This window comes from Ammospiza nelsoni, chromosome 7, assembly GCF_027579445.1.
Source record: "Ammospiza nelsoni isolate bAmmNel1 chromosome 7, bAmmNel1.pri, whole genome shotgun sequence".
NCBI classification, from domain to species: Eukaryota; Metazoa; Chordata; class Aves; order Passeriformes; family Passerellidae; genus Ammospiza; species Ammospiza nelsoni.
In genome coordinates, this window is record NC_080639.1 from 15,662,094 (window position 1) to 15,678,353 (window position 16,260).

At 42.0% G+C, this 16,260-nt stretch overlaps 1 protein-coding gene across 16 annotated transcripts in view; it reads right to left on the minus strand.

Moving 5' to 3' along the window:
- ABI2 (abl interactor 2) overlaps positions 1–15,436 on the minus strand; it is a 65,076-nt gene extending 49,640 nt beyond the window's left edge. For 7 of the 16 annotated variants that reach the window (XM_059476385.1, XM_059476382.1, XM_059476384.1 and 4 more), the window contains exon 1: positions 15,248–15,436. In XM_059476385.1, the coding sequence (XP_059332368.1) occupies positions 15,248–15,364 (117 nt within the window). In that variant the 5' untranslated portion in view covers positions 15,365–15,436. The remainder of the gene's footprint in view (positions 1–15,247) is intronic. The other 9 variants (XM_059476378.1, XM_059476370.1, XM_059476379.1 and 6 more) reach the window with 8 other exon arrangements.
- Positions 15,437–16,260: the final 824 nt, after the last annotated feature.

Below are 16,260 nucleotides of genomic sequence, written 5' to 3' on the forward strand. Positions count from 1 at the left end.
TTTCTCCACTATCAATATTAGATTAACAGACTTTTATCTCCGTCTCTTGAAATCTGATAACATCTATCATTTCTTAGAAAGGGTATCTATTTCAGCTTTACAAAATATTATCCAGTCAGAGGGGTTTATGTAACAACTGAGTTATTTCCCAATCCTGCCAGTTTCTTTCTTCCACTATAAATTCTCAATTCAATTCATTACATAGCAGTGATTGAGGTCAACTAATGGCTTTGATTTAGAATCACAAACAGAGTGATCTGTGGCAGCAGAAGCAGATTCTGCTTCCAAGTGTCCACTGCCAGACATCACAAGCTCCTAGCAAGGAAAGCTAAGTAGGACACACAGCCACATCCTCCTCCATCACAGCTCACACCCTAACGCTCCCCTCCAAGCAGCCAGGGAGCTGCAGGACACCTGGAATTGGCAGGGTGTAAGTGCAGCACAGGCGGGAAGATGCACACCCCGTTGGGCCAGCAGCTCCCGAGGGAGGCTGCCAGGTGTGCAGATCACACCCACAGCAGTTACCACAGCAACACGGAGCTCCAGCACCTTCCCACTCCCTCAGGCACTCAAAAACACTGAGGAGCTCAAGGAATGCACGCTGCTGGAAAGCCCTCCCTCCTGTCCACAGCAAAGGCAGCCCTGTTATCCTCAGAATTCTTCCCACATCACTGCCCTAACTAATACAAGTCTTTCAGTGGCTATTCACTTTTCTCTACCTCCTCACACGAGCAAGCCCCAAAATTTTACCACACTGGAAGGAATACTTTGACTACCTTTGGTAACTATGGCTTAAAAAAGCTTGAAGAGAAGTAAAGAAGCATAGCTATCAGGCAACCTGAGTATGCCTTCCAAAGACAGCACATAGAGGGTTAAAACTAAAGGGGGGCAGGAATTTGCACAGTCACTCTTCATTTTCTAGGAAATAAAGACATTTGGGTTACACAGATCGCTTCACAATGATCAGTTAACCTTAAATTTGAAATTATTCTTACTTGGCAATTTTAAAAGCTGCCACCAATTCAGACATAATGAAAGAATGGAATTATCTTCAGATCCATGCTGTCACTGTAAATGCCTGCCAGAAGGAGAGCAGAAGCAAGCACCAAGAGGCTGGTTTGTTCTTGATATCCATGTTCATCCTTCTGAAAGCTGGCCTGTCGTACAACCCACCTGCTGAAGGTGGTGGCAACACTCAATGATACCCAGTCATAACTGACCCAGGATAGAGATTAACTGAACAAACCACCACGATGAAGTGAAAGAAAGTTAGTGAAAGTTCACTCTGAAATCTGAAAATCAAAACCAGTGCCTTCTTATTAAGTAGATTTGTTCCCCACATGTCCTGAGAGAAGCATCTGCTCATTTTTCTGGCAAAGAATGTTTTGACAACCTTTTGCTCCTGTTACCATAGCACTGGACAAAATACAATATTGGCAGAGTGAGAATGGGATTCTGACTTCTTATGCAGAGACAGTTAGCCAAGCCCAGATCTCCGTTCTGCACTTACTAGAAAACTTTTCAGAAATATAAAAGTCACCTCCTCAACTGAGGAGTCCCAATCTGATTCCCAAGGGTAAACTGCTAGAAATCAAAATTTTCCAGAGCACTTCTTCTTCATGCTTGTAAGAGTTGTCAACAAATAAAAAAATCTTAAGGTTACGGGAGGTTTTTAATTTCGACTAGACTCAAGCTTTGCTATGCTGTTACAATTTAAGAATCTCAGAAAATAAGCAGAAGAAAATCCTTTTCTGCAAGCACTGTAAGTAGCAATTATTCTCTTTCCTAGCTTAACAAGCAGTTTTGGTCCATTTACTGCAAAATTATAAGTAAACCTTCCGTCAATTGCTATGTAGCTCAAGAACAGCAAGCCAAGTTGCTATATTCAACCTGCAGTATGTAACTTAACAGCACAGCATCAAATGTTCTGTAATTATTTCCAGCAAGATCTCTATTTTACACACTCATTTTCTAAGCATGACCTACATTCCCATCAAGAGCAATACTTCTGACCCAAAGAGAGACTGTTTCATGCAAGTGGTAACTTAGTTTCTAAAAACAATATACAGCCATTTTACATGTATAAAGGAATGTGCATTTGATTTTCCATGTTAACTATACTGCAACTGTAACACAGTAACCTCCATCCAATTTAAATACTTCTTTCTGCAAATTACCAAGTTACTTTTTTAAGAATTAACAAGTATGACACTGAGTTATCAAGAGCAATATGCTTGATAACCAAATCCAACTTTGGCAAAGTTTTTCTCCACATACAATATTTCTAAGATTCCCCAGACTTGAAACAAAGCAATGCAGGTCACTGAGCCATTTCAGAATTTCTCTTTAACAATATGGAGAGTTTTCTGTCTGGTAAAGAAAGGATAGGACTTGAAACACAAACAACCAGGAATAAGGGTTTTCTTGCTTAACTATAATGGCCCATCATTCAGAACATCAACAGGATGAGCTTAAAGAGACCATATTTTTTTGAAAATTCCTTCAGAACAATGTCAGACTTTCATACAGTAAATGCTTAAATCTGCTGTCTTAAAACAAAGCTCTAGCACTACCTAATAGCCCATGGACCCCCTGGCAGAAGCTCTGTAAATTCTGTAAGGTCGTTTTTATGCCTCCACACAAAGAAAGTAGATGATGGACCAAATACATTCTTTGAATTGAAAGCATTTAATAAACTTAAATGACTACAACAAACCCCATGAGAATGACTGCAGTACCAAACAAGAGCTTCTATTTCTAAAATGTTTGAGTTCCTTTGTTCTAACATTTTGATGTCAGCTGAAGAAAACAAACTATAGCTCATGTGAAAAACACACAAAATTACACATGAGGACATTCTGAAAAACAAAACTTCAGCAATATCCCAGTGAACATCCAGGAGAAAATCTCCATGCAGGATGTTGTAGAGGCAGCAGCTATGGACGTAGTTCTATCAGAACACCTTCAAAAAATCAATCAAGTTACTTGGGATCCAACAGAAGACAGCTCTGTAAACCTGGAAGCAATTCTAAAATGAAAAATAAGCACCACATACAATGGTACAAGAAGTTCTACAAAGTCTGTCCTGAAAAAGGTAGTTACCATAAGAGCTTCAGAAAAGGACAGAGGAATGAATCAGACAAACACTCTCAGAGTAGTAGAGCATCTGCAATGCTCCAAAATTCACAGCTGCCCACCTCTGCACACATATTAATGATGTTCCATACCTCAGCTTCCTCTAAAGCACTTCAATAACAAAAAAAAAAAAAAAAAAATCTGCAGGTACTATCTTATTTAACCAAAACAGGTGAAATTTTTTTCTTCTTTTCTGTGTTTATCTAATGTGAGCTAGATTTTCAGCAGGCCCTTTAAGGTTTGTTCATATACTGATTTCAGCACTTACTGGTGCTGTTCTGCCCAAGATCTTCATAAAGATCCCTTAGACAATCCTGTATCAGACAGGGTGAATTTCTTTAAGAGCAATTAAACACCTTTTTTTCCCCATATTTATAGAATTTTGACTATTTTCAATATGTATAGATTGGTAAGCATTCATGTTGGACAGAGAAGACACCATCAGTCACAGACATCTCAGCAGAAGATAAAAATGTACTGCAATTTTTACCCTACAAGAGACATATCCAGACTAGCCCAGTAAAACTTAAGACCAGGATTTTCATTAAGTAAATTAATACACTATCCTCGTCAGCTAACAAAATAACTAATAATGATTTTTTTCAAAATGAAACAGTTTAAAAAGTCATTTTTTTCAAACAATTTTTAAAGAAAAGTCACATACAGACTATGGTTGTCTCAAATAGGGGAAACCCTTCCTGCTATACAACCTAAATTCAGTGACAAATATTTCAGGAAGGAGTCATTTTAATCCCACAGTTAAGAATTCTCATGCTGTTCCCCGCATAGGCCAATTCCATCGTCTCTAACCAAAGCAGGAGCAGCCCCAAGAGTTCCGGGCGCTGGAGCTCTCGCAGTGGCCAGAGCTCTCCCCCCGAGGGCTGCAGTGCTGCAGGCAGCGCTGCAGGGCCAGCACACACCCCCTGCACTGCACTGCACTGCACTGGAGCAGCTGCCACAGCACACAGGGCACACAGCATCACCTGGGCACACCACACTGCAGCAATGAGAACTTCCAGCATGGAGGTGTAAGTGACACTGCAGACTGGTGAAACAACATCAGACTCCTCTCATACAGTTTTATGCTCCAATAGAGGATAGGAAGAATCCCCATGACTGTGTTTACTTTCACCATAATTATGACACAGGCTGAGTCTCAATCTTCACTTATTCACCAAATTTTAATGTTATTCTTCTGACAACTCTGAGCAATTTGTTGTCACAAAAATAGAAACGTCAAAGAAGTGAAATGACAAAAATAAGAACATTTCAACTGCCGAATGCTTTTTCCATGTCATAAAAGATTCTCTTGCCTTGCATCTTTCTTTTTAATGTGAACTCATTTTCAAGTTGTCTCAACAGATTGTTACAACTATATATTCGGCAAGTTCTACTACCTTCTGAAGGAAGGGCTGTCTCTACACCTTCATGAATTAAAAGTGTTGCATGAATGACCTGTTCATTTAACAAGACATGCCTAAATAACATCATCTCTCTACCCTTCCATCCAGCTATGGCAATAAATAAAACTATCCTGAAGAGTTTCACAACATGAATCCTAGGTTTTAAGACAAAGAGGCACAGAGAAAGCACAAATTTTCAAGCTGCTTTTCAGACAAGCAATCCTCTCCTCCTTCAAGAAGGATCTACCAACTGCATAACCTCAAATCCTCCACCTTCCTAGACACAAGAGTTGATTTTTTTTTGTATCACTCATCATCTTCCAGCCATTTTACTGAACAATTTGTCCCTAAAAGTCAGGAAAAACCACTCATATTCCCCCTACAATTAGTCACAGAAAACCATGCAAGCAATTCTTGAAAGACTGTGTTCAGAGCCTTAAGGGCATATGGAATCCAGACCAAAATAAATTCCTTCCACTGTTTGCACACAAAAGCTGTACTTACCCTGATTTGTGAAGTACAAGACCTAGATATGACATCACATAAGAGCTGTGCTACTTAAAACCAACAGAATTAGGTATAAGAAGCTGCCTGCTCAAGGTGGGATCTGGTCTGTGCAGAGGCACTTACCTGTTTAGCACACATAAAGAAAAACAAGCTAAAAAAGAAGCTAAATGTAATAGAATCCAATACTCTGAGACTTTACCAGCAAATAAATCTAATTCTTCTCTGTGTCCTCAACAAAAGCTACAAGTAAAAAAAAAAATATAATAAAATTTCAGGGAAAGTAAAACACATGGAAAATATTAACCTCAGCTCATCATAAGAAAACAAGGGAAAATCCCCTTCTCTTTGGAGAACTTTTAAGCACAGCCTTTACAGACACAAGTGGATTATTGGCAATGTATTCCCCACTTGTTCTTTAATGAAAAAATTCTTTCATATGTGCATAAGTGGTTAAATGAGCTATAACTCTGCATTAATTATCCAACTGGTGATTGAATGAGACAATTCATAAGAGCCTGTCTTGCATAAGGAGTACAACTTATAAACCATACTTTAATGAAGGGTCTCAAAATGGTACAAACATCTATAAGAAGCTCATCACACTAACAAGCTCGGTTTCCAAGGACCTGCATTTGGTGGAGAGATGAGTATACAAATGAGAACAACAAAAAGTAGAGGCTTACCCCTCCCTCTTGCTCCAGTCATCAAAACTGCATGTATTTGTAGCACATATTGAATTACTGACTCCAATAAATGTAAAGACTGCATATATATTTAGAAAATACAAGATGTACATTTTAAGCAAATAATAAAATGAGAATGATTTACAATAGTTCTACTAACTCATTCCATCAAGTGGTTATAGAAGTGTCCTCAGTTTGGAGATGATTTGAATTAATTATCACCACCAGACAAATGCAATAGCGATTCAGAGTCTACTGATAACTATCTACCTTCTATTATGTAAACTGATTCATTTGTACAGATGCATATATAATCAAAGAATGACCTCTTTCTTTCAGGAATGGACTGCTCTTGTGACAGTGCACTCAGAATGTGAGAGAAATGCTTCAAAAGCAACACCCTCACTAATTTAGGCTGATTACACACTACTCTTTGATGCAGAGATTCTGCACGCTCAGTCATCACTCTGCCCCTTCTGACACAGAGTCACTTCATGGACAGCACACCTCTAAGGACACAAACATCAATAGGCCTAAATCTTTGAGGCTAATTCCTGAGATCACTAACAGAGGAATAAAGTGAGAAAACTGAGTACATCAGAAAACACTGCAGACTGATTTATCATAAATAACAAATAAATGCACTGTCACAGTTTCATTCTTCTCTACAACTCCTTTCACTCCCAGTTCACTAGTTATTAGTCATGGTGGAAAAAGCCCATTAATTTTACTACCACCATTTCAGCACACACATCTATAGTCCATCACATAAAAACCTTTAGCTCTCTTTCCCACAAATGAAATTTATCTAGATCTTATTAAATTGACATGAGTAACTCAACATATTAATTCTCTCTCCTTGAAAGGCAAATCCAACACCAATTTGTGCAAAAAGCATTTCAAAGGATCCAGGATATATCATATTCAGGATACAGAAACTACAATATTAAATAGAAGCAATATCCCCAATAATCCAGTGAAATGAATTACAGTGGACAGTGCAAAATACTTCATACAAGAGACATAAAACTCCATCATGGAATAAATGCAAGACAAAGAATATGAAAGGAAAAGACAGAACTGCTTATATTCTCATTATTTATTTAAAATGTCTACCCTTTCTAGAATACTATTAAATCCTAAACCTTACCTCATAGCAATAATTTCATAGATTAAGTAGCATTACCTCTCTAACTTAATTTAGTATCCCTGTACTTTACCCAAGAAAAATGGGAAACCAGTGTACATAGTTCAGACTTTTCAAAATATTATTTGAATAATCCTATAATTCATTACTTTTCTGTCAAAACTAACCACTCCTTTTTTGAGCATCTGCTCATATTGGCATTTTTCAGCATCTCTGAAGCCTGTCATCCACTCAGCCTGTTCTTTTTCTGTTAGCAATGTGGGGGATAAGAGGTTGACTTTTGTTTTTACTATTTCTCATCTCCTTGTGGCTAAATATTTTTGAGTTGTCCGTCCACAGACCCTCCATACAGATAAATGTATGTTAGTTGATTCAAAAATAGCCATTTAATTTGGGATATTTAACATTTTTACATTTTCCACAAGCTGCAGCAGACCTGTGGTTTTTACCCAATTAAAAGCAGGTAGACAATAAACTTCTACAACCTGCAGCAAACACTCTGCCTTACATAGACAGCTGTGAACAAGCTCCACTTCTCAAAACAATTTACAAAGTCGCTGTCTAGTCAAAAAAATTGGAGTGAAGTACAAATCTGCAATGGCCAGCACTGCTCAAACTTACAGTATAGGACACACTTCAAGATAATTGAGAATCTGCACTGTATATTGAATGAACACATACTATTTAATGATTATTATTAAAGTGAATCAAGACAAATCAGTATGCTTTGAATTCATACACAACTCAGTAATAAATGGCTTTGTACATTTTGTTTGTTAGACACACTAAAAGTTTGTGTTTGAACAGAGATGAGAAATACTGTTTCAGCTAAGCTGGTATATTGCTGTCTGGCAAAAGCAGCAGTGTCAAGAAGAGACTTTGTTGCATGAGACAGACTGCAGCAAACCAAGCACTGATTGTGCTTTTGAAGGCCCCACATCACCCACAGGTTGTGCACCAACCCTCGGTGTTGAACAGGTGTCAGCCCCACTGCTCACAGCTTTCACTGGGGGCCACACAACAACACCTCACGTTTGCACCACAACACTGCTGCTGCACAAATTGAAAATAACCACAATTGATAGCTGGGATCTTGATGAACTTCTCACCTTAACCTGTCCATCTAACAGCTCACTGCCTCAGTCATTCCCTCCTCCTCCTCCCTCGCTTGACACTCGCCCCATCCCTGAGCAAAGCAATGGCACTGCTCTTGTCAGCAGGAAATTCACAACGAAGTTACAGAATATCCTAATAAAAACATTTGCATTTACTTAGAAGAGCTTTTAAGAAAAAAAAAATAGTAAATTTATGAGTTGGCACAAAGCTAGCTTTGGCTGTGTGTTATAACCAACACAGACAGGCTACTAAAACCCCAGACCAAGTAATATTTGTTCCTCACCCTGCATTTCACTGAGCATAAAACAACTTCATCAAGGCAACACTACACCAATAATAATAAGGCAAGTGCTTATTGTACTTCAAACTGAAACACCATTAAGAATACATATTACAATGGCATCTACTGGGAAATAAGCTACAGGAAAATGGAGTAGCACATATAGAGTCTACACTTCAGAGCACATAAATTTAAATTTGACAGAGCAACTTAGTTGTTGCACCTGAGAAACAGAAAATTAAGATTTCTCACTGAAATATACACAACTCACTTGCAAAAACATATTAGCTCATTCAATTCAAGAAAGAATTGCCAACCTAACTAGTGAGAGCCCTGAGAAGAGGAAATGTTCCTAAATTCAGTGGGCTGTGATGAGGTTTCATCTATTGACATGGAGTTCTGCTTCATGAAGCAGCCCAATGACTGAAGTTCCTGACAGGGACATCCAACAAAATTTACAAAATTTAGATTAGTAAGCAAGAGGTCAATTTCAGGTGTGCAATTAAGTGTGAAAACAGCATTTGAAACAAAATTTTTTAAAAGAAAAAAGGCCAGCAGCCTCTAGACATAGACTCTACTGAATAAATCTGCTGCAAATATGGTATTTAAATCAATGTTTTTCATCAAGAAAATATTCTGCTGAACACTATAGGGTAACATTTTACTGGCTTAAAGCACTGACTGGAGACGCTCTTGCCTTACATAGGCACCACTTCCTGCCTCAGCACTTAGCCACAAAGATTAATAACTACAAACTCAAGTAAAACACAAGCAATGGACAATAAATTTCAGAGAGCTGATTAACTGTAGGATGCAGAAGCTTTCTACTCTGAATTAGAATTCTTGATCAATATAATTCAATAACCACAGTCTGAAAATAAACTATAGAAGGGAACAACTAGAATACCATTTGTAACCAACATTTAGTGTTACAACATTTATATTAGCAACTTGCATATTTACAAATTTTATTTTCATACCTACACATACAGTATTACCACCAGCAACTCCAATTACCACTAATAAAATGGCTCATGCTGTTTTCATATCCACTCAACAGAGGATCAATCCAGCACTTCCTGACCTCCAGGTTGAACTTGTGGCACTAATAAATGCATTAAATTAGCTTTCCTGGCAAAACACAGCACAGGTGATGAAAAAGGAAAGTAGATTGGTTGAGTGATGAATTCAACAGCTTTGCCAGCTTCACTGACTCACTTAGAGGAAACATGTTCTAGTTAATCCTCACTGAAGTTCCCAAAGCTAAGGAGCCCCTTCAGTGGTAGCCAGGTGGCTGCAGGAGCAGCCTCTGGGAGAGGAGATCAGGAGCTGCCCCCACATCACCAGAGGCAGCTCCAAGAGGGCCCCAGCACTGGCAAAAGCCAGTCAGCCATGCTGGGGGCACCTCTGTGCCAAGGCATCTACCAAGGGGTAAAGACCACTGTGAGGCAGCTGGGAGAGGAGAGAGAAACGTGTGAAAGACAGCCCTGCACACAGCAAGGTCAGAGAAGGAGGAAGGGGAGGTTTCCAGGCACTGGAGATTGCCTGCAGCCCATGGCAGGGCAGGTGGATATGCTCTGAAAGAAGCTGCAGCCTGTGCAGAGCCCTCAGAAGCAGCTTCTGGCAGGAGCCACAGCCTATGGAGAGAAGTCCATGCAGGAGCAGGCTTTGGGCAGAACAGTGCCTGTGGGCACCCACAGGAGCAGTCTGTGTCTGCAGGACCGGATGCTCTTGGGAAGAACCCACGCTGGAGCAATGCATGAAGAACTGCAGTCCATGGGAAGGACGTGGGATTTGTGTTCCAAAGTGTTTTGGAGCACTTTGTGAAGGACTGTACCCCACTGGAGGATGGCCATGTTGGAGCAGGAGGAAGACTGTGAGGAGGAAAGAGCAGCAGAGACAAGTGATAGGAATGAACTAAAGCATCCCCCATTCCCTGTTCCCCTGCATCGCTGGAGAAGGAGGAAGTGCGAGAGTTAGAAAAGGAGTAAAATTGAACCTGGGAAGGGAGGGCTGGGGGAAGGTGGGTTTAGTTTTGACTCTATTTCTCACTGTCCTACTCTATTTTTAATTGGCAGTAAATTAAATTAATACTCCCCGAGCTGAGAGTGGTTTGCCCATGACAGTAATTTGTCAGTGACCCCCCTGTCCTTAACTCAACCCATGAACTGGGAATTATTTTTTTTCCTTACTTTCTCCTGTTGCTCAGCTGAGGACTGAGAGTAAGAGAACAGCTTGGTGGGCACCTGGCTGACTTTCAAGCTTAATCCACCAGTGCACATTCAAATTTAAAATCCCATGGTTTTCATGAAGTCCTACCATAGGCTGATGGACAAGATACAGCCATGGATATACCCATGCAATATTCACTGAACTTAGGAGTGAGACATTACAGCACATTGCCCACGTAGCCATTACTACTCTTTCACAGGTTTTGTAGAGTTTCAACTTGTTATCATCTTCCTGAACTTCTGGACTAATACTCACTGGAGCTAATCAATATCCACTTTCATGCCTGCAGAACAAGTGTTCCATCAGACCTAAGATTAATCACCCCTTCACTGAAGCTGGATTATAGAATAAACAAGCTTAGGGAACAGAAAGAGCAAAACCAACTTTCCTCTGACACTCACACTTCTGAAAACTAAATAGATTTTACAAATCTAACTCAGTCACCTCTGTTAAGGTGATAAACATCTTCATTAAATTGAAGAGTGATCATTCTTGAACTTGTTTACAAACCATATTTCCTGCAATTCCCTGTACAATTACACAAGTTATATACTGGTACCAGCCATTAAAAGCAACTCCATGGAAATCTGCCATTACTAAAGCTGTAACCATTAAGTGGCTGTTTGTAAGGACCACCATTCCTGTCATTAAAAACTAATATGATAAGAGATGCCTCATTCTCTTGTCCAGCCTACTGAAGATGCTTCCAAATCTACAGCCACTTGGGTTTGCTTATGAGATCTAAGTAAAAACAACAGAAATGTGGAAAGCACCTATGAAATTCACTGATCTATGGACTGTAGTAAAATTACCAAGAAACAAGTAGTTTTCACCTTTATGTCTAATTAAATAAAGCTTTCTGCAGGAATGAAAGCAGGTTATTTCTAGTAATCAGCAGGATGGATTGATTACTAAGAACAAGAATAAAAATATTCTTTCTACACTACCCCTCACATACACCAGAAGACTGTTTCTGTATATAAAATGTCAACAGTGATGGCAACATGAAGACTATGAAAGGGAGGAAAATCAGAAGCTCCCTCTTCCTTTTCAGTCTCTAGAGCTGACAAGTAAAGCATAATAATATTGAATAACTAAAAAATACTGAGCCTTTTAGAAGAACCCAGCCAACACAGCTGGATCAGAGAAATCAGAGGTTCCTTCTGAAGGCTGGGCAGAGGACAGGCTTGGCTTTTCACTCAGTTCTGCATGCTGTGGTGGAGGCACCTCCCCCCACCTCAAATCCCTGCACACCGGACACTTAGAGGTTGAAATGTCTCCACCTGGGAATTTTTTCTGACCCTTTCAACAAAGAGTTACAGACACAAGCATTCAGTTACTCTAGGAAGCTCCATGCACTGCACAAAACAAAAAGCTGATTTTTGAAAAGATCAGTGATAATGAGAAACAAACAAAATATTATTTCAGAATAGACTTATACAGGACAAGCTCAAAGAAACTTAACAGGGCAAGCCAGTGTTGGAATTTATGTCAGTAACAAGATGTGCAAGTCACATAACTGTATGGTCTTGTTACTTGTACTACCATAAGTAGAAATTTTCTTTATGATACTCCTGAACAAAATTAAGCAGGAATAGGAAAACTTTGTAAACACAACACTGCCCAATATAAATATTATCTGATTTTACAGAAACAGATAAATCACTGTAGACTGCAAATACCAAGTCCATCAAAAACCAAATTTTATAGAATTACTCTGTTGCATGCTTAGACTGCAACAGGGGACACAGCACTAGTACACAAAGCATTGAACAGTCCATATAAAATTTAACCTGTGATTGACATTGTGTCAGATACCACACAAACACCCTCCTAAACAAAAAGCTTTTCTTCCCCTTCTCTTTAAGAAGCAGCATGACATAAAAAACCTGTATGATTTCTCCAAGCCATTAGAAGAATAAGATGTTTTTGACACAAAGAAACTTTTTTCCCCCAAAAAGCACTTTTCTTTCACTGCTGCAGGCCCACTTACTATGTATTTGCTGTATTTCCTATAATTTTCACAAAATTTAAAGCTGATGTTTTCTGATACACTACCATGTCACAGACTCAAGGGAAGGATAACATTTTATGTAACATTCCCTGTTGCTAAAGTCATCGAGCTACATATCAATCATAATTTGGATAAACACTGACAAAATTTTTAAGAATAGATTTTTCATTTCATAAGCAGAAGTCAAATGAGTTGCAATTGCCACAGCTCTACTACTATGAACTAGCAATTTCCTCATGTATGAGATTACATTTTAATTATTTTGAAGCTGCAATTATGTTGCTGGGTGAGGGGGAAGAGAAAAAACCCATTTGCTTTAGCGCTGCATTTCAAATTCCGATACACTGGCCTGTGCCTCACTGCCTTTTGCAACAGTTTTTGCACTGGACAATCAAACTTCAAAGCAGCAACTGGCACAGAAAGGGAGTGGCCTGGCTACTGAAATAGATAAGACAGGCCAATGAAGGGCCTTCAATGTCCCATCACCACAGCACCTACCATCCTGCAGATAAACTTCAGGTCTCAGCCACATTCTGAGCCTCCCCTAGATCTCAAGATTATCCACAACAAATCTTCTGTCAGCAGTGAAATACTACAGGATTACAGTAGAATTAGTTCATCTTCATTACATGACTTTCTGGATGATTACTCTTCCTTACTCTTCATAGCATTTACAAACCCATCTTCCCCCAAAAATTCAAGGCTACTATTTTGAAAGTAATTTGGACTTCATTCAGACATAACGACTTTGGAATAATAAATATTATTAGAAGCAAAACCACAAATATCCAATTAACCAACAGTTGCTCCCATTAATCTATTCCCTTCCTGCAGAGCAGAAAAAGTCAGCTCTTTACAGAGATCTGGTGCAGCAGTTTACATGGCTGTGGCACGGTGAGGGCGGGGCGATCTGGCTGACAGATTTGTTACCAGGACACTCACACCACCAAACCCAGAATGCCCTCACCCTGAACCTCTTCTCCACAGCAAAGCCACCCTGTCCCGTCTCAGAGCATTCCACAAGCCAGAGCCTTCTGCCTGGCTGATGTCTCCATTCCCCACTTCCTTAAAAATTTAAGCATGTTGATGGTGTGACCCATACTGCACCTCACAGTCAATGCTCACAACACAACTTCGTTCTTTCATTCTCACCTCCCCCCTAAAGCTCTGTGCTGCCATGATGCCTGGATAAATTGCCAGTCTGGATATTGCTGTGTGGTGGTCAGAATCCATCAGGCTGACCAAGAGTGCCTCATTCTTTTCCTGCATTCACCATCTGTCTGTATCCATCTCCTGTGATCCCAGACTGTCCTTATGGACTCTCTGCTGTCTGGGGCAATAACCATCTTTTTTTCGTTCTCTATTTGCACAAAACAGCAGGGAGTCCCCTTCTACAGTTTTCATTAAGACACTAAAAGTGGACCTGCTCTGTAGAGATTTGCAAACTTTGATTTATACAAGGAATAAAAAAAAAAGTCAAAGAAAAAAAAACAACTACATGCAGTTCTTCCTATCTGGTTCTGCTTTCCAGTACTCCTCTCCCATATTCCAGAAAAATCACTTCTCAAAAAAGCAGAAATTTAAACACACACATGTCAGGTCATAACTGTAAGATTTCAACACGTCTCTTAAAAACCCCAAGTCATGCTAATTCAACATCAGAAGTGTCATTACATAATAAAATACATCTATATCATTTTACTGTAATTGACCTGTTTTGTAAATGACCCAAAATATGCAAAGTCTTCTCTCTAAAGGACAGCTGGTCATTCAGCAATTCAAAAGAAACAGTGAGAGCTTTTTTACAGGGACATTCTAAGTATTCTCTGCCTCTGGTTAAATAGTCTCTCCCATTTTCACTGACAGAACAGTCTCAGCACAGATCTCATCGCTAGCTGCCCTCTGGAAGCACACAAGCACTCTGCCCTTCGGGGACTGAATTCAAAAACAATTCTGGGACACTTTGGAATTCTCGCAATACTGACACCACAGATCCACATCATCCCCCCTACCTTTCTCTCCCGCACACTCAGACATGTCGTAGGGTATCTTCTTGTGTTTGAGGGCAAAGTTTTCATTTGGCCCTATTATCACTATCAAACTAAACTGAGAATATTTTGCCCTTCTTTCCACTAGAAAGAGAAATGAAAAAAGCAGAGCCCTAACACCAGCCTGGCTTTAGAGCAACCACCGCAAAAACCACACTATGCGGTAGCACTTGCACTTCATCTCCCTAATTCTGTACCAGCTCTACTACATCACGCTTCCATCCTGCACCTACCCCTTGGTGCTGCCCTTCCTATGGAATTCCACAGTCCTGCTCGAGCAGGGAAATACAAACGGGCAGACATAACTCTACTGAAGCCTGTGTCATTCCGCTCTAAATTAACAGGCACCAACACTGTATTTGCAGGAGTCAGCCGTGCCCTCGGTTTATCACATCACCTCGGCAGCAAAGCAGATCAGAATCTGCGGAGGGGACGAAAAGGGGGAACAGGGACACGATCGGAATAAACATTCACTCACAAAGTGGAAGGAATTCAATTTAGGAATCAATTCCACATTTAAGCGCCTCGTCACGCCGGGGTAGCTCACGCTGGAGGTGAAGCAGCCTTCCCCCCCCAGCCCGGGCTGCAGCAGCCGGCGCTGCCCGCCGCCGCCGCGGGCCCGGCGAGCGGGGCAGCCCCGCGGGCCCGGCCGTGAGGGCGCGCCCTGCCCGCCCCGGCGCACCTGGATGTAGTTGGTCTCGCAGTACTCGGCCACCCGCTCCAGGTTCGTGTAGCTGTCGAACAGGGCCCGGCGCCCCCCCGGGATCTCCTCCTCCAGCAGCATCTGCAGCTCCGCCATCTTCACATCCTCTCACCGACCGACCGACTCACCGACGGACAGACAGACCGACCGTGCGTCCCTCACCCCCGCCCGCTCCGCGCGCTCCCCCCGCCCCCCCGGGCTCCGCGCCCGCCGCCCGGGCCCGGCCTCGCGCCGCGCGCACGGAGCGCGCGCCAGACCCCCACCGCGGCGGGGGCGGGGCGCGGCCGCGCGCCGCCTCCTGCGCATGCGCCGCTCCGGGCGGCCCCCCGCGCGCCCACTTCCGCGCCGGCCGCGCGCGGGGGGCGTTTCCGGCGGGAGCGGGGGCAGGGCGCGCGGCCCGCGGGCGGCCCCGGTGCCGCTGTCCGGGAAACAACAAATAACTACGGGAGTGCGCCTTTCGGCCAGGCTTGGTTTCCTTCGAAATCGTTCTGCCTTCATTCACTCGCCCTGCAGAGCACGGGGCTGCGGCCGCCTCTCCCCAATAGCCCTGGGGGCTCCGAGCGCTGTGTGACCCTCCTGCTCCTGGGCGGCCGCTGAGCGGCTCCTGGGATCGCCGCAGGAAGAGCAAAACGTGTCCTCTGTGGGGATCGTCTCTGAAAAGCCGCTGTTCTACAGGGGCGTGAGGAATGGTGAACTCCCAGCCGTGCCAAAAAAGCGCATAATGAAGGGTCAGCAGAAACAGGATGGACAGCCTCATGGCCGAGGCTGCACTGGGGCCATTAGTCAGGTCTGATCGGTCAGTTCCCGGCTTCAACACTGATTTCCTTTATGTCCCAGGGAAGTCCCTCCAGGATTGTGATGAAAATGCCCACCCTTCGAGGAGCGTGCAAGGTTTTCCCACTCAATTCCTCCACCTGAACCTAGAAGTAGCCCTTCTCCCACAGAAACACCCCAACCAACCAGCCCTCTGGGCAGAAGTGTCCCAGCTTTCT